At 36.8% G+C, this 19,010-nt stretch overlaps 2 protein-coding genes across 4 annotated transcripts; one reads left to right on the top strand and one right to left on the bottom strand.

Annotated features, from left to right (window-relative positions):
- On the bottom strand, positions 3,349-12,100 carry LOC18778600 (plant intracellular Ras-group-related LRR protein 6). 3 transcript variants are annotated; one of them, XM_007214602.2, is made up of 21 exons: positions 11,872-12,100; positions 11,648-11,711; positions 11,398-11,534; positions 11,217-11,303; positions 10,911-10,986; positions 10,563-10,637; positions 10,356-10,425; positions 10,196-10,273; positions 10,029-10,089; positions 9,844-9,922; positions 8,459-8,549; positions 7,786-7,846; positions 7,636-7,703; positions 6,995-7,065; positions 6,550-6,687; positions 6,281-6,385; positions 5,926-6,050; positions 5,699-5,795; positions 5,157-5,231; positions 4,546-4,601; positions 3,349-3,760 (listed from the first exon to the last, which is right to left on the bottom strand). In XM_007214602.2, exons 1-21 carry the CDS (start codon positions 11,934-11,936, stop codon positions 3,685-3,687), a joined length of 1,755 nt encoding a protein of 584 aa, XP_007214664.1. In that variant the 5' UTR covers positions 11,937-12,100; the 3' UTR covers positions 3,349-3,684. The 3 variants fall into 3 exon arrangements, with proteins under 3 accessions (XP_007214664.1, XP_020417762.1, XP_020417764.1); XM_020562173.1 differs by having other exon boundaries at positions 6,995-7,059; XM_020562175.1 differs by lacking the exon at positions 11,217-11,303.
- Positions 12,884-18,542, top strand: LOC18780744 (nuclear/nucleolar GTPase 2). The gene is made up of 11 exons (XM_007211755.2): positions 12,884-13,326; positions 13,550-13,683; positions 14,216-14,345; positions 14,569-14,729; positions 15,062-15,163; positions 15,260-15,364; positions 15,691-15,819; positions 16,021-16,161; positions 16,376-16,476; positions 17,031-17,088; positions 17,836-18,542. Exons 1-11 carry the CDS (start codon positions 13,089-13,091, stop codon positions 18,103-18,105), a joined length of 1,569 nt encoding a protein of 522 aa, XP_007211817.1. The 5' UTR covers positions 12,884-13,088; the 3' UTR covers positions 18,106-18,542.

Raw genomic sequence — 19,010 nt, 5'->3', positions numbered from 1 at the left:
CAAGAGAATTTTATGGTATTTTGAATATTTCACTATTCTCTGCCTTTTGCTCTATATATATAGATGCATTGGGAAATAAACTTCGCATTTGTGTATGATTTTGCAATCCACCAAATCCAGCATTTCGATAGCAAACTCATGTTATTGATTTTGAGGGCATAATGGGTTTCGCATTATTACCAACAATACAGATAGCAATTTATATATATATATAATTTATAAAAAAACCTAATTCAGAATCCAAAGATACTCGATTTCATTCTAAAATCGTTCATCAACTATTATATGCCCATGGCAGACTGAAAATATCAAACAATAACTCGCCTTATGATACGATAGAATCCGGGACAGAGCTAGAATTGGAAAGTTAGGAAGGCCGAAGTAGATACAAATATATAAAACATCTAAGTATTCAATAATTATATGTTTAAAGCTAAATATTTATAATTTAATAATGTCTAATTTGTTTTAAAGGGAACTATAACTTAAATCATAAGTTTTTTTCATTACAAATTCTATATGTTATATATAATATAATAGAGGAGATAAAAAAATATGGGCCAGGGCCACTAGGATTGGCTCCGCCACTGGATAGAATGTAGTAGAGACCTTGCTTCTCGTCCATGGTTCAAGACTAAGGCTTACCCATTTGAAAATTATATCACATTTGCTCAAAAAAAAAAAAAAAATTCATATTTTCCTTTTAAGAAAAAGAGTAATGCTATTTAGACACACAACATTGACCACCTTAACTGACTACCTTATGTGACAACTGATGTGTCATGCCATGTCAATTAATGAATGTTGCCATGAGACCACTCACTAGGAATGCTAGGGTTTTTGAATTTGTTTTTTAATTGACATGACGACATTCATTAATTGATATGGCATGACACATCAATTACCACATAAGGTGGTCGGTTAAGGTGATCAATGTTGTGTGTCTAAATAGCATTACTCTAAGAAAAATGCTCTACTTATATTCAACTTAAATCGCATCGTATATATTTTATTTATTTTTATACCATGCTAATCAATTAATGAAACGATAATAACAAACTGCATCAACGAAAATGAACAACACGTGTCGTTCATAGCCAGGAGTCGAGCACTTTGCCGCGTACGGCGAGCATGCAGCGCACAGTGATACCACCGGAAAAAGAGAGGAAAAGAATTACTACAGCCCACCGTTTTCGGAAAAATTACAGCGAAGCACTAGTACATTGCTGAAAGACTCAAGAGGAAGGAAATTACAAATTCTTATGCACGACTTAACAATAACTAATTACAGGTAATACTAACTAACAACACAGGTGACAGCTTAACTGAATATCAGCTAACTAATATTGTTATCATCTGTTTGTTTCCCGAGAAAGCCCGAGAAAAAAAATGAAAGAAGAAAATCCAAGTGATTCCGATACTTTTCTCTGTAAAAGTAAACATGAACAAACACTGAACAGATTCCAGTACGATACCAACTCTCAAGCTAAATTTTGGGGAAATAAAAGCAAATAACAATCAATTAGGAACCCTAATTCACGAGCTCAAATTAGCTAAACAAAACAGCAGACTGCGAAATCAACACAAGGATAATAGTCCGTACGTACGTCAAGAAAGAGACTGAGACCAGTGGCTCTCAATCGATCTTTGCTAGATGGTGAGTTTACCTACTTGTCTTTCTTGTTTTTCTTCTTCTTCTTCTTCTTCTTCTTCTTCTTAAGGTCAGCAGCACCGTCAATGGCGTCGATCAACTCCAAACCGATCAAGTAGCACAGATACAAATCAACAGTATAGAACTTGACCACCTCACAATTCATGCTCCAAAAAGAGTCATACTCGCCGTGCCAAAAGAGCTCCTCCTCAGGCCTAACCACGTCCATTTTCTTTCCCAGCACGGCCTTCGCGAGCCGGTCCAGGCCTTAGCGGCCGAGATCCAGGTCGTCCCTCCCCAGCCCCCTGACCGCCAGATCGTTGACGTCGACGGCGTTCCGGATCTCGATGCCGTGGTCCGCCTTGAGCTTCCTGCACAGATTGGCCATGTCGCGGCCCACGGCGAAAACCCTAGGGTTTGCAAGGAAGGAGACTAGTAAGCCAGCGGGTTTGTCGTCAAAGTACTCGTAGATGAGGCAGTGGCATCCGATGGTGATGCAGAGCATGTCGTACGGCGGATCTTTCTTCCTGAGCCACCCGCGCGTGTTGTCGACTCGGCAGCGACTGTCAGGATGCGATGGGACTCCACGTGGATGGTGTAGGCGTCCGTGCCGATGTCGTTGATGTCGGGGTCGCGCTCGACGGTGATATCCAGCACCATATTTCTCTCTCACAGTCGCTCAGTTTTTAGTTGCAGAGAGCATTTCTTGGAGGCCACGGTTGAATGGGGATTTTATAGGGCCCACAGCGAGTAACCGAACCGACTCACTGTAAGGATCTAATTTTTACCTTTGCTTTTTAACTTTTATCTTCTTACCAACAATATAAACGAAAATGAAAATATTTTCATATTGCTATCCAAAAATGAATATTTTCATCTAGAAAATGTCCTGTAATTCCATACGGGGGCAGGGCTCTGGGTGTGGGAGTAGCCTCTCCCTGCCCTAAACTTTTTTCATAAAAAGAAAAAAAAGGAAATTTGAATTTAATTGTTTTAGTTTTTTAAATTATTTGTTACATTTTCTTTGTATATAAGTTTTACGTTGGATCAATGTACTAATTAAAATTTGAAGTGCAAAACTGAAAACCCCAACTAAAAATAACCAATTTGTCCCAAGGCCCCTGCTTGTTTCCCGGGAAAATGCAGGAATATTGAAAGAAAATCCAATTCTCTCGGTACTTTTCATGCCCGTGTCATTTTGGAACATGGTCATTTGTAATTATATAGAAAATCCTACGAGATTAAGCAAATCAAATATTCAAAGAACAACAACATTAATTAATGATCAACAATACAATGTACTTCTGAAGCTACATTTTGGGGAAAATCACAGCTAATAACCAGTAGTTATAACCTGTAGGTTCTACTAATTGAACTTGCCAAATTAAAGGATGCGATTTCCAGAACAATGGTGATAGTGGTGCTCTCTCTGTCTCACTCACAGTTTTCATGCAGAGAAAATGAGGTGACCTTGGTCCAATGGGGGATTTATAATAAATTGAAATAAAGCTCCCGGGCTAGAAGTGAGGATGGTGGCACTAAATTCTATCCCTTGTCAGTTTTTTATTTTATTTTAAAATCTCCTTTTTGTTTTGAGTTTTTATGGGTAAAATTGAAAAGAAAAAGAGAAAAAAAGAAAAAAAGGAAAAAAAAAAAGGAAATGAAGCAAAATTCCAATTACGAGAACAGGAAAAATCTGATACTGTTAAAGGTATTGATCTGTAATATTGTTATTATTATCTGTAAAATGTATTTATTGGTACATTCACATAGCACTCACAAGTCTAAGCTCCAATTACAACAACAAAACGAAACACACAATTGATCTGGAATTTAAGTACGTACGGGTGTGGAAGCTTAGCAAGTATATTCCATGATAATGGAATCCAAAAATCAATAATAAACTCAAATGATACAAGCTGCGACACGACACACGAGCCATACAAGCACCGTAGTCTTCAAATCAAGAACTTGGGCATGCGAAAAGAGTGGGACAGCACGTCTGGATGGACAAGAAGTGATGCGCAGAGATTCTAAGCTTCAACAATTTTGTCCTTGAGATAATTCAGAACAGCTTTGGTTCCTCTGTCTAAAACCGTCCTCCGGATGCTGTTCAAGTATATATACATAAAATGAGAAGGGTCATGATGCATAGGACAGCAAAGAATTTAAAAACTCTAGTACGCATAGAAATTAAGTATATTCTACAAGTTCTCATCCTGTAATCATGGGATTCACTTTGCAGTGGGAAGCATGACCGATTAACATGCATTTGGATGGAGGGCATTGCCTAGCTGATATTTTTGTGTTTTTAATCTATCTTTTGGCCTCTTATAGGAAAATATGCAACTTGTGCTTCCCCACCAGTTTCCTGGTTCATAAAGGAATTGAAAGCAAGGGATTGTCTAGGGTACATTTCAGTAATTAGCATCTTATTTAACTATGCCTTTTTAGCACTATAAGCAATCTATATGATGATTGTAACCTTGGGGCTCAAAATCCACATCAAATAGGAACTCGAGCAGTCGGATTTGGAACGAAGGATCAGGCTCCAATTGGTCTTAGGTTTCTGCCAGAGGCAAACCTTACAGGTGTACTTTTGCCTTGCACTTTGTCCACTAGTGCATAAATTCGTAACAATATTATCAATGACATTGTTTACTGCTTGACTAATGCACGAGGCCACACCCCAGTGATTGTCATACATCCTTGAACCATATCGCCCAGACAATCAAGGAATCTGGCGGTAAGCCAGTGATAAAACTTGACTGACCTAAATTTTATCTTCGCGTCAATTGTTTTTGTTTTTGTACAACTATTAATGTCACAAAACTACAGAATGACAACAAACCTTCCAGTGAAACTTATAGGACATGACGAAAAAAGTAGCATACCTTCTTAATGGATTTCCATCAAGTCTTAAGGCCTGTAAGCTAGGTTCAAGCAAACCCTGATCAAAGAAACTGTCTACGTTAGAATAAAGTAACAAAGTCAGTCTGGACAAAAATATTAGTGAGCTAGTAGACAACATACATATAATGTGATATTTGAAGTTGAGCACAACTTAATATTACTTCAAAACAAAGATCCAGAAGAGTAGGAAATATTTATAGTTACATAAGCTGGGGGAAATGCATTGATGAAAAAAAATGATCAGTGACGTTATCAACGAATGGAAATATTCAAGTTATTGGCCTTTACTCACTTTTTTCGGGACTGAGCCAACCACTACAGGACCATACTTCTGGTAATATAAGAATTTATAACCACTTTTTTAGGTAGACTACGCTTTATGGGGCCAAAAAAGCTGTCTCTATCTGACCCTCCCTAGACTCCAGAATGGCAGGAGCCTCATGCACTGGGCCACCCATTTTATATAGTCAATCAGATGAGTCTATGGAATCTATACTCTCTAATAAAGAACAACATGATAATTCGTGTTGTCATTCGTTGTAGTCACGACCAAAGAAACCAATCCAATTATGAAAGGTTTTCATATACTGACCAACTCTGGGGGAAGTGTTGAGATGTCATTGTCAGATAGGCCTAGCTCAGTGAGTGAAGTAAGATTTTTGAACTCCTGCATGTCAATATTAACAGAGACAATCAAGAATTCGAATAGCAATTAATGTACCACAAGAGGAAAGGCTGTCTCTGGACAGACATGATTTATGAACTGAGAATAACCTAAAATGAACATTTTATCAATCCATTTAGAGGGTTTCCTTTTTTTAGGACCACTTAGCCAAGGCGTATGTGGTCCTAAAAGAAAAAAATAACACCCAATATCCATACGGACACAAAAGAATGCAGTGAAACTCCAATGAAATTCTGGGCCAGCCTCCTCTCTCTGACCCCCTAATGACTTCAACATTTTCTCCCAACTTCAATAAGAACACTTTAAACTCTTTAAATTTCTACCAATTAGGTAACTACTATTATTATTATTATCATAAAACCTCTACAGGTGTCTCCTGACAAGTCTAAGTTTTAAACCTATGAAGGGTATCAGATGTATATTTATTTCTTAATCAAAGAATACGTTACCACTGGAACCGATCGGAGGGAATTTTGGCTTAAGTCAAGGATCCGCAGCTGCTGCAAACTCAAGATATCTGTTGGGACTTCTCGTAGCTGCATTCGTCTGTCAGGTGAAAATAGATGTATGCAAACAGCTGAGATGTTATTGAAAACTCCAATATCTACAAGCAGACATGCATTCATATTCTCTATATTTGTGAACGTGTGTTCCTGTGTGTCACAACTTCACTAACCTCAGGTAAAGCTCTTGCAAATGCGGTAAGCTGGAAAATGATGGATGCTCTGGTAATGAAGCTGCATTACCACTTAGATCGAGAATCTGAAGCATAGGGGCTGCTTGAAATCCATCCGGTGGAATCTACAAGTCAAGAAATAAGGAAGGTACTCAGATCAGTTAGCTTGATGTACATTGTTGGCCCATTCCTCAACAGCTTAAGCTTTTGGACAGTGGTCCCATAGCAAGGTATTAAAAATTTTGTTCCGAGAATTATATTTGTCATGAACCATGTCCCTTCCTTGTTTCTCTTTAAAACTCTTCTATATTATGAAAGTATGAAAAAGACTATTGTACCAGCTACAAAGATTTACCTGTCTTAGTGGATTATTGTCCAGCTTCAAACACAACAGATTAGGAAGTGACCTTAAAATTGCAGTTGGCCAGTCTTTAATCTTGTTCCTGGAAAAAACTAAAGTCTGCACATTTGGATAAAATATAAGGACGACTTACATACAAAATCAACTTAACAGCAGATTTTTATTTTATATTTTATAAGAACTTAACAAGCAAATTTAAACAAACAAACAAATAAAATTCTCCAAGTCAGTAGACAGAAAAACCCATGTACAATGATATTTACCTGAAGGCAGACACATGACGAAAGCTCAACTGGAAGCTCTTGGATGGAATTCCTAGAAAGATCAACTTTTGTGACCTCACTCGACTCCCATACTTCTGATGGGACAGCAGTCAAACCCAGCCCTTCCATAGAAAGTTCCTAAATGTAAAACCATAAAACCAATTTTAAGTGCAAAAGTTTAGCATCTCAAAGAAAGATCTAACTGAAAGGTGAATTCTGAGCTCTATACTAGAATAGCCAACTAAGCCAAGATCCCACAAAAGGGAAAATGGGTGTTCACCAACAACCTTATACATGAACCGCACGTGGGCCACAAATCACATCTTAAAAGCTAGCATTTTCTAGGAACCCCCTTCCCCCCGAAAAAAAAAAAAAAAGTTGAGCTATAAAAATGATCATCCTCAGATAAGCTTATATCCTCGTCAGAAACATTAAGGAGCAGTACCTTTGAAGCGATTGATAATCGAGCGGCCATGGCAATAACATCCTCTTTTTTTGTAGTTGAAGCTTCTGCATCTACATAAGAAACCCGAATTAAATAACTTAAGGCAAAAGTTGGTTGAAAATTGTAATTTCATGTTATTGAGTTTTTCGAAGTTTTACTATGTTGGATGCTATTATCAGTGACATTTCCAAATTTTTATGCTTATAATTAGGCTTCTAAATATACTTAGAATTAGGATGTTTGATTCTTTCTTAGACTTATAATTGTGTTGTATTTCATGTACTTACACTTGTACATAATCCCTTCAATATGGAGAGGAATGATATAATTTTTCAACCAATTATTTATCACATTGTAACATTGTATTAAAGCTTTATTTTGATGAGGTCCTGCTCAAGACCTCCAAACCATCCTCTACTTGCTTGTTAACCTGCATGGTTGAACTGCAACTATACAGTCTGCAGTTATATGCGGCTCTATGAGCATGAGGGAGGGTATTAGCTTTTCTTCCATATATTAACAACTTAAGCATATGGGATCCAGTGATTGTCTACCATACAATACCACAAAAATTTACAGAATTAGCATGTTAGAAAAACCAAAAAAAAAAAAAACCATACATGAGTTGTCAATAAACACACCTTCATTCTCAGAAAGTCTACTTCGAAGATGCTTCAATAAAGTAGGAGTTGATCCAGAAACCAATGAGCTGAAGAGGAAATTTTTGTTAGATAAATACTTACTCAACAAAAGCATTAAATTAAAAAAAAGGGCTAACAAACGCCTCTCACCTTCTGAGAGTTCGTAAAGGATTTCCGGCAAGCAAAAGTTTTCGCAGGGTAGTCATCTTGCCTAAACAGAGAAAAACGATTAAGAATATTTATTACAGTCAAACATAACAATTATCAAATTTGGACTTTCAAATCCTTAGATAAGTAAACAGGAGGTAGGCATTAGAGCAATGTGGAGTTTAATATAATAAACAGCAATGTTTAATCATCATTCAATTTGTGCATCCAGTGCATCCACACGCCCACACTCCCATCCACACCACTCCTGTGGGAAATATTCATCATTTCATTAGCCCACCCACCCCAATCCCGCCACACCCATGAGAAATACAGCCAACACTAGTGCACCATGTGATAAGTTCCATTATTCTTTTAAAAGATTATTAAAGGTCTACTTAGTATTAGGATCTTTCTAATAAAATATTTTAAAAGTAGAACTTCTTGGTATTATACAAGTAAATTAGGACATATGGGTCTTTCTAAAAAGGGCTTATCCATGTATTTAAAAATCTGTTTCCAATTGGATCAACGAGAGTAGAATTCTATCCCTTCATATAACTCACAATGTGAAATACATGACGTTTTTAGAGCATTGCAACCCATATAGGATTTAGGAATTTCGATGAATATATACCAGATACTGTTGAATACAAATTAAAATAGCTAACCTTACCCAATTCAGGGGGCAATCCAGACAATGAATTGTTTGAAAGATTCAACAATGAAAGACGCAATTTGCATGCCTCCACTGGATACTCCTTCAACTGCATGCACACAGAGAATTTAAAACTAGTTATCCAAAGATGGAGTACAACACACAGCAGGAGAATTCATGGAGCATTTGGATTGTCAAGAACCCAAATCAAATCCCATTGTTTAATTTTCTGAATTAGCACTTGCCCTTTTGGAAATTATTGTGTCAACTTCAGTCAATAGTAGCTTAATTAGGACCTTAATTAGTCTTTACTTCTAAATTAGCCAGGATTATCCATGTCTTGTGATATTTCCTCTCCCTTCCTTAGGTTGTTTCTTTATATAATTAGGTTATTTACCTGAACTTGTAACTCAATAACATTCTGAGTTTCCCTCTGATCCGTAAGCTTGCCTAGTAGATTCTAAGTGCTATTGTTTGTGATAGTTGTTAGCAATGTTCCACATCGCCTAGGTAACCTTTGGGATGGGTGAAATATAAATCATGGGCATCCTTTCCTTGTAAGCCGGTTTTCACAGAAGAGTTTTACCCACGGATTCTACAAGGTATCAAAGTAGGTGTACCACATCAATAGGTCAGGTTAGTATCTCCTACCCTGAGTGGAGGGGGAGCGCTTAGTGTCTCTAGTTCTGAAACTAAGGGAGACTGTTAACATATACCCACATTTCTTGGGTACCTTTGGGATGTGGTGTATATACACAAGAGCACTCTTACCTTGTAAGTTGATTTTCCAAGGATGAGTTCTACCCATGGATTTCACAGTACTTTCCACTGTGTTAAAACTTAAAAAGATACCATTAAGTGCTTTTCAGGAACCAATAAGTTTATTCATGTAAAAACTAGAGCCACTCATCAAGAGATAAATAGTCCAAATTAGGTTTTTTCTTTACAACGTTTATTTTTCTCTCAATGCACAAATAATTGGACAATCAAAGAGGAGACAAAAGTTAACATGTGATGCAGGCATGCAGAGCTTAAGGAGTTCTAGTTCTGCTTATCATGTTGCAGTATTTTAGGTGATTATAAAGTTTTAAATATATGAATGTTGTCATGTAGTTGTGCTGAAACATATGTAGATAACTTAGTTTCTGCAGAATTAGAGTGATCTTAAAATGAAAAGATCACTATCAAGACATTTCAATTGACCACTTCCAACTAGACTCAAAACTCAACGAACCATTAAACATATTGAGATGCAAGAAAATATTTATAAACATGTCTTTTGAGCAGCAATTCTTTTCGGAAAGAGATCATCACTCTTTCCCAATGTACGTCAAGAACTTTTGTTCCTCCTAAGTAAGTTTTACAGTATTTATAACGAAAAACGAAAATGAAATTCTAGCTACCTGGTTTGAGTGAAGATCTAAAGTTCCTAGATGAGAAAGCGCCCCCATCTCCGCTGGTAATGTAGACAGCGCATTGTTCCTAAAATTTGATGTTAAAAGTGCCAGATAAATCTCAAAGATGCAAAAGTTCTCTTTAAATTCCATACACTCCTAAAAACTTAAAAAGCATCATGTAACAGTGGTACCCCATATAGATCTCTGCAAGGGAAGAACAACCCTTTATTGAAAGTGGAACTGATGAAATTTCTGCAAAACTCGTAAACACAAACATCTTATAGGAAAGCTGAACTGGTTGGCTCATATCATACCAAAGAAAGAATATTTAAGGTTTCTTAATTAAAAATGGACTCACTGTTCTGGTGAAGGTCAAGACGGATAAGACGAGATAGGCTTCCAATATTCTCTGGTATTCCACTCAGCATATTTTTTGCTGCATAGGTTCCAATCACAAACTATGTTTCAACATATCTAAAGATGTGCAAGTAGAGATAACCATTCAGCAAGACATTTACATGCATTGAGTTCCGTAAGCATGGTCCATGATCCAATCAACTTCTCAGATAGGATTGTTAGCTTGTTACCCTGGCACAGGCAGATGATCCAATTCGCATTTTAGACCCCAAAATTTATCAAATACTAATGATTACATCATAATCAAAGAAAAAAGAAAAAGCGGTAACTCATCATCACAGGTGCTAAAAATACAATCTTGCTCATACCTCCACATCTAGTTTCATCATTTTTGAACAGTTAGCTACATCTTCTGGCAAGCTGATGATAACATTATTCGAAGCCTGTAAAAAGAGTATCATAACTTACTTTTTCATCAGAACCAGATATTATGTTAAAAAATAAAGGAAAGAATCCTTTCCTAACACACGCATCAGGTTTACAGAATATTAAGATGAAAAAAAAAAAGATAAGTTCAATCTACACGCACAAAGATTTGGGCAAAGAACAAGCACTTAAACAACCACACTACAAGGTTATGTGACATTGCTGTGTCAAATTTTACCAGCATCATGGCCTTGTCACCACATCTACAATCAACCTAGGTGAAGCATTACCTTGAATTCTGATAGATCTGAGCATCTTCCAAGTGAGCTTGGTAGTTCTTTAAGCTGATTGTTTGAACAATCAAGTCTGGAAGGATCACACAACAACTTGATTAACCTAAATCGAATTCTTCTTTCTTTCTCGTTCATTTCAAACCCAAATACAAGAAAAGCAAAAAAAACACAAGGGGCATGTACGCGCCGACCCACAGACATGCATGAAATACAGTAATAAGAAACCAATAAAGCCTGCTGGTCTTTTAACTACATTTTTTGTATATAAAGAAAAATGGGAATTGGTAGAAGAAGAAACTATACTTGACAAGAGAAGTTACTGATCCAATTTCCTCAGGCAACTTTAGAATTGAGTTAAACGATAAGTCTAATGATTTGAGCATGGTAAGCCTGCCAGATGTGTTCGACATTTCAATTAAAGAAAAACATAAGACAAAGATCACTACGAACACAAATTACAAATACACATCGACATAGAACACACTCTCCAATTGCAGCTGGAAGCTCGGAAAGTTTGTTGTGGCTGACATTTAACACAGTCAGAAGAGGCAAATTTCTCAGCTCTTCTTTCAGTGATTCAATGTTGTTATGAGCTATAATGAGCTTTTGTAGCTCCACAGCCTGAAAACAAGTAATGGGTTCATGAGTCCGATTGGAAAACATCACACTTGGAGAATTAGAAGCACCCATTTCATATTTTTCTTGATCTATATGAATAAGGGAAACAAATTTACCTCCCACCATTTCTCATCGTCCCCAACTGCACTCGTACTTCTATATACCTCATCGGGCACTTGGCTGACAAATTAGAGGGGAAAAAAAAACCAGTTCCCATATGAATGCAATGCTTTTCAATGTGATGGAAATTTAATTGCAAAAGAGAGTTATCAAAATCAAAGATAATGGTGATGAAGATGACAAATTTTCTTTCTTTAACTGGTGATCAGTCTAATGTTACCTGAGATTACGATTTGAAAGATTGAGAGAACCAGAGCTCCTCGCGGCTTTGATAACCCGATCCATCGACTGATGTACTGCGCGCGCTGCGTTTGCTTTTGGATCTGCACTAGTATCTCGGGTACTACTTTTTTGTTGTTTGTTTCTTTAATTTCATCTCTTTCAAAGACGGAAGCTTTTTTGTTTTTTGGGTCTGATTCAAAGACGGAAGCTTTACTCGGGTCGTAATGTATTTCAAACACAAAACACATATATTCATATTTCTACTTTTATTTTTTAAATAATAAAATTTTATACGGAAAAAAACTATACTATTAATCACTTACCAGCCCCTTGGTATATGCTCACGCACGTGTCAATTAGTTTTTTATTTTTATTTTTTTATTTTATAAAATTAAAAAAAATAACATGAGTAGTTATTTATATATCAGTTTTGATTTCTTGGTCTACAGGGGTCTAAGAGATTTATGATCACTCACTGTTAGATGTAAATTTAACGGTTCACTCACTCTTGCATGAATCAATGGTTATGTGGCAATCATTTTCTGATTATGCATGAATCAGTACCAACAACACTTTTAGCAAAAAGTTTACCAAACGCCAAACTGCTTTCTCTCACAGCTGATTTCTCTCACAGCAAATCTGATAGCGATTATTTTCACAACACAACAATGTCAAACTAGCCCTTAATGTTTGCATTTACCAATGCCATTTTAATAGTATTTTGAATGTTTTATCATCCCTTGTCTTTTGCTTTAAATATATAGATATTGATGAATATATACTTTTAATCTCAGCTGTTGGATTGCATTCACTAAATATGCTCTCTTAAATACAATCAAACGACTAAAATTAGAAGTATATAATCAATCCTTAACATAAAAAACTTATTGGAGAATCTTTAAGGAATACTTTAAACTTTTACCAAACAATATGACAAGTGTTTTAAAGGTGATCAACTGAACTGGTGTCCTTGTCGTGTGTTGTGGCCCAATATTGTTGGACCGTTCCAAATAAAAACCGGCCTACACTTGGGCTTAAAACTTTTCTGTTAAACCCCCAACTTACCAACCCAATCCAGTCGCACAAAAAATACTTATAATTTATCGTCCCTCCATCACCCCCCTCTCTTTCGAAACCCTATTTCCCAAGGGGTTTTACGCAAAACAAAACGCGGCAGCTTCCGTCACTTTCTTGGCAACCAAACAGGCCGCAAAGATGGTGAAGAAGACAGAGAGGAAAGTAAACATCTCCGGGAAGCCGAAGCACTCGCTGGACGCGAACCGTACCGATGGAAAGAGCAAGAGCAAGGACGCGCGTACTGGGGCCACGGTTCGCCGGCTCAAGATGTACAAGACGAGGCCCAAGCGTGACAGCAAGGGAAAGGTCTTGAGGAACGATTTCCAGTCCAAGGAGCTGCCTGACACTCGTATTCAACCTGATCGCCGCTGGTTCGGTACGTATACGTATGGATACACTTTTCTAGTCTAGTTAAGATCTTACTTAGTGCTTTTGTGTGAGGTTTTAGAGTAACAGAGCTTGTTGCAAATGCTTGGTAATTATATTTGAAAATGTCTGTTGTTAAAAAATTTCAGTAATTCATTGAATTGCGGCGGTCCTGTTTTCTTGGCCTTTTCTATTTTTGTTGAATTTTTTATTATTGCTAATTTCATTTTTAGGGAATACTCGGGTTGCATCTCAGCAGCAGCTTGACATTTTCCGCGAGGAGCACAGTAAAACGGTGGCTAGTAACTACAATGTTATTTTGAAGGGGAAGCAACTGCCCTTGTCCCTCTTGAATGACCATCAGAAGGTATGATGCTTTTGTAAAGTCTAGTTTTTTTGTTTTTTAAAACTTTAACAAGGAATCAGAAAATCACAATTGTGCACAAATGACATTCTGAGCTGAAGTACTAGTTATGTTCCATTTCCTTGGCTCACATAAGTTTCGGAGCGATATTCATCAAGCTTCGATGCATGACTTAACTTAAAAAGAAAAAAAAAAAAGAGAGACAGAAAGAGTTATTTAGGGCTGCCTTATTAGATGCAATGTTGAAGCCACTGGTTTTAATTTTTTATTTAGCCGGCAATTATCTTCATACCCAAAAATTGGCAAACCCCAGCATGTAAAAATTTTAATGGCAACTTAACCCTTCAAAATTAGTGAATACCTTATAATGAACAATAAATTTTTCTATAGATTTCCTAAATTGGCATGCCCAACTCTTAATGAAAACAAATGAAGAAGATAGCATATGGTTGAAATGTTTTTTCTTTTTCCGGCTGATGGCATAGTTAATCATTGTATTCTAGTTGCTAAGTTCATGTTCTTAAAATCTGTGAAGCAAACCAGAGTCCATCTCCTAGAGAGAGAATCATTTTCCGATGCATTTGGACCTAAGACAAAGAGGAAGCGTCCAAAACTCATCGCAGCAGATTATGAGTCCTTAGCTAAGAAAGCTGATGGTTCTCAAGGTAACTATTTCTTGTCTGAGAATTTTTTATGTGCTTGATATTCCTGGTTGTAATAACCAATTCGTTCTATTTCCTGATTATTTGGTCAGTGTTTTTGTGTATGATTTAGACCGGAGGGTTTCTGAGTAAAAAATTGGAAGTTTATGTGTATGAATTTTTTTTTTTTTGGGGTCATTTTCTTATTTCCCATGGTTCTGCATCTAACTTGTTTGCATCTCTTTAGATGTGTTTCAGCAGAAGCATGCTGATGACAATACTGCAGAAGGTAGTGAAGGGGATGGATTTAGGGACCTGGTCCGGCATACAATGTTTGATAAGGGTCAAAGTAAACGTATCTGGGGTGAGCTCTACAAAGTTATTGACTCTTCAGATGTTGTTGTCCAGGTTGGTGTTTCTATTTTTCCGTTGATTTAGAAAGTATAACTAATCTCATACATGTATTTTTCCTTACAAATCTTGCCTTTCTTGGATATCAATTGAATTCCTATTCTTCATTACTTGTATGATGAACAGTGTATAATGGTAAACAGGGATTGTTTTATGCTTCTGTTTTCTTTTTCGTTAAGTTAGGACAATGTTTACATCAAGGTAATTCCTGCATTAAATGTGCAGATCTGCTTGGGCTGATAATTATGAAAACAAGTTTATTTTTTATTCTAGTGCTATTATTTGCTTAATGCTTGTCCAGCTCAACCTTGCTTTTCTCCCCGTTTCAGGTTTTGGATGCAAGGGATCCGCAAGGTACAAGATGTTACCACTTAGAGAAGCATTTGAAAGAGCATTGCACACATAAACACTTAGTTCTTTTGTTAAACAAGGTTGGTTGCATTTCTCATGTTTTGGGAGTCTTCTTGAATTAGAAGGCATTACCTCTTCTGATTTTGTTTAACAATATCATTACTTTGATTTTTCAGTGTGATTTGGTTCCTTCGTGGGTGCTCAGCCGTTGGTTGAATGTATTAAAGGACGACTTTCCAACTATTGCATTTCATGCTAGCGTCAACAAATCATTTGGCAAGGTACCTTCTGTTCTCGTTGATGCCGATCGTGTTGAATTTCATGGCAGTATTGATGAAATAAAAGTCTATTAAGTTAGATTCCTCTAACACCACTTCCCTCTGTCTCCCATCATGGTTATTGTCTCAATTGCCTTACATTAAGTTACCTCTCTCTCTCTGTTGCTGCATATCGTGCTACATGTCTAAAAGATGAGATAAGAACTCATCAAAAAGCTAATAGGATAAGCCCTAATGTTATTTCACTTTACGTTACTATATTTATCCATACTACTTCAGATTTTATGTGTAATGTGCTGATTTTGTTTGCTTTTATTTGTTGCACTTAGGGAACTCTTCTATCAGTGCTGAGACAATTTGCCCGCTTGAAAAGTGACAAGCAAGCCATTTCTGTGGGATTCGTTGGGTATCCCAATGTTGGAAAGTCATCTGTCATCAACACATTGCGAACAAAAAATGTAATATCCTCGACTCCCTTGCGGCTTCTGGTTTTTTGCTTGTGTTTCCATTAATATAGATTATGTATGTGTGTTAATCAGCATTTTATTTGGTTTAGCTGTACTAATAGACCAATGTGCCTTGTCTTTTAGGTGACAAACAATATTCTAGCTAGTGATATCCGATATGGCTGACATATTTATGTGTTTCTTGCTCCACAGGTTTGCAAGGTTGCTCCAATTCCAGGGGAGACTAAAGTGTGGCAATATATAACACTCACAAAGAGGATTTTCTTGATTGATTGCCCTGGAGTTGTCTATCAGAGCGGTGACTCTGAAACAGATATTGTACTGAAGGGCGTGGTATGCTTTTCCTGTTTTTGCTTGTATAGCTACTCATATTGAATTAAGTTTTTTTCCCCCCTCTGTACTGCACTTGTTTATTTAACCCATTTAGAGTCTATCATTTCTGTTTTCTTATTCCCTGTGGACCTTGAGCCCACATTCAGTGTTGGACTGCAAATGTAATATTCTATATGCACATCAGATGGTAAATAATTTTGGTTCTCTTTTTTAGGTACGTGTCACAAATTTGGAGGATGCTACAGAACATATAGGAGAAGTATTGAAACGAGTTAAGAAGATCCACCTGGAAAGAGCATATAAGATAAAGACCTGGTATGCTGCTTTGTCTGTGTGTTGGATTTTGATGTTTGTGTCTTGGTACTACATAAAATTTCTAGTGTTTTGTATCTGTTTAAGCTTTTGGTTGCGAGTAGTCTCTCCAATTTCCCAACCATGGTCAGTCTTGGGCATGGTCTACACCTTAGCAGGAAAAATCAAATATGATTGACAGAAGGAACAATGGTTCTCTGGAACCAAAAATTAGTAAAGATCCTGAAGGACGGACTTTTGTAAATGTCAAAAATAACCCAAATTTTTTTCAACTTTTTTTAATGATTCGTGCAACTTATTTGAGTCAGGATTTTTCTGTTAGCATAACTGAAAGGGGGTTAGTATCGTGTTAGCTCTTATTATCTTACTCTCTTTTCTATTGAGGTTGTTGGGTTTTTATTTTGTTACTCCTATTTAATCTGGATTGCAATCATTTTAGTTTAGTAATCTGTGTACTTTGTAATTTCTTTTTCCACATACAAATCCTTTTAATTGCATGTATTTCCTCAGAAATAGAGTGACATGTAACCAAATCCTAATGGTTTTTTGGTTTTCAGGGATGATGATAATGACTTCCTCTGTCAGCTGTGCAAATTGTCAGGCAAACTTTTGAAGGTAACTCACTTCTTAATGATGCTTTCTAACTATCCCAGTAGTTGTAACATTTCTGCCCTTAGTTCCTGCAAATGCTTGGAGTATTTCAAATTCAGACTCAGTCAATTATCAAATGGATGTTTTCCGTATTTACACACATATGCATACACAGTGTACACACACGTGTGTATTTGGAATATGTCTCCCTGTGAATGTGGACCCATTGCTTAGGTTATTTCTTATCTACTTTTTATCTGAATGTGTGGCCCAAATTCGTAGTCTTGCAACATAAGTCTGGCAGAGAACACTATATATAGATGTATGTATATAAGGGATGTATAAGGGAAGAAAATAAGTGATATCTTAGTTATGCAAATTCCAAGTGTGGTATTCTTCCTTTAATTTGTATATTGTCTTCCCCTTGGAGACAATTGTGGTCCCATCTTAACTCTGTCAAGCTGTGGGATTGTGATAGATATGTGTATGCCCTGATGAAACAGAACCAAAACCCAGCAAGGGAATTGGCTTCTGTGGGATTATTTATGCATTCTTTTTCATCCCCTTTTCCCCTCCCTTGGGCTAGTTAAACATTGTTTATACCTTGTGATGCTAGACAATGATTTGGACCCAAGTTGTGCCCATCTATGATCTGGCATATGGAAACTTTGTAAATGTTCGCTATCTCTTGTTTTTTTTTTTCTCCTTGAATATATAACAGAAAAGATCCTAGTTATGCATGTGCTGAATTTTTTGCTGGGCTGCTTCTAGGGTGGTGAACCTGATTTGATGACTGCGGCAAAGATGGTCCTCCATGACTGGCAGAGGGGTAAGATACCATTTTTTGTGACCCCTCCGGAAAGAGAATTGCCATCAGATGAGCCTTGTATCAATAACATAGAAAACAACACCGCAGTAGATAGCAATCAGGAGTCAACTTATAAAGCCATTGCCGATATTATTTCATCTCAGCAGCTAAGTAGTATCCCTGTCCAAAAAGATCTTTTTACTGAAGAAGAGTTGAAAGGCGACGAGGCCTAAGCACCTTCTAGCCACTGAAGACCTAAACAGCTTCCAGCCACCAAAGCGGACACATGAGCACAGCTTTCTCATGCTGCAAAACATCCAAGTAGTCTCGTACTGGAGGATGAGAAGTCCTAACAGTCTTAGGCCTTCGAGGATGAGACATCTTTGTAGCTTCGAGCCACAAATTACGAGTCCAATCATATGGTTTTTTGCCAGATATGGTCGCCTTTTGTAGTCCATAGATGTAATGTTAGCATGCGCATTTTCTTTCAGACGAGCTTTATCTCAAGAATTTTGTATGCTACTTATTTATGGCTGATCACCGCTGTGTAGCAAGCATTATGCGGTGTTTTTATATATGCATAATTATGGGAATATATATTGTTTTCTTCAATTGTAAAATTCTTTTGATAGTGGTATGAAAATAGACTTTGCATTTGTTGACCTCCAAACCAGTCTGGTTTCCATATCAAGTTATTCATTGCTGTTCCATTTGTCAATTGTAAAATTCCTAGTCCCATTATAAATAAAAGGGTAATTTTCCATTTATTATCCGAAAATTGCTGAGTTTCAAGCTTTACTATTTTGTGTCAAATTCGTACCCAAAATTTAGTTTTTGGGGTGGTAAAGTGAAATTTACCCTTGGCAATTGGTTCCAACTCTTGCACCGCTACAACAGTGAGGGGGTTTTATTATGCAGGCGTTAGTTTTTGAAGCTCCTCGCTGTGTTCAAATCAGCCAAGTTTGTAGACAAATTTTAAGACATGATTGAAGTTTAAATTTTATAGAGAATTCTTAAAAAACCTTTTATATGTTTTTAGCTAAAATTTAACTAAAAGTAGATAGCATGATTGTAGATGCTCTAAGTGGAATATTAACAAGGCTTTTTATCACAAAACGTCCATGACTTTTACGAAACT

Source organism: Prunus persica, chromosome G4, assembly GCF_000346465.2.
Source record: "Prunus persica cultivar Lovell chromosome G4, Prunus_persica_NCBIv2, whole genome shotgun sequence".
Taxonomy (NCBI): domain Eukaryota; kingdom Viridiplantae; phylum Streptophyta; class Magnoliopsida; order Rosales; family Rosaceae; genus Prunus; species Prunus persica.
The sequence above is the reverse complement of the archived record's forward strand: the minus strand, read 5'-3'. Positions and strand labels throughout refer to the sequence as shown.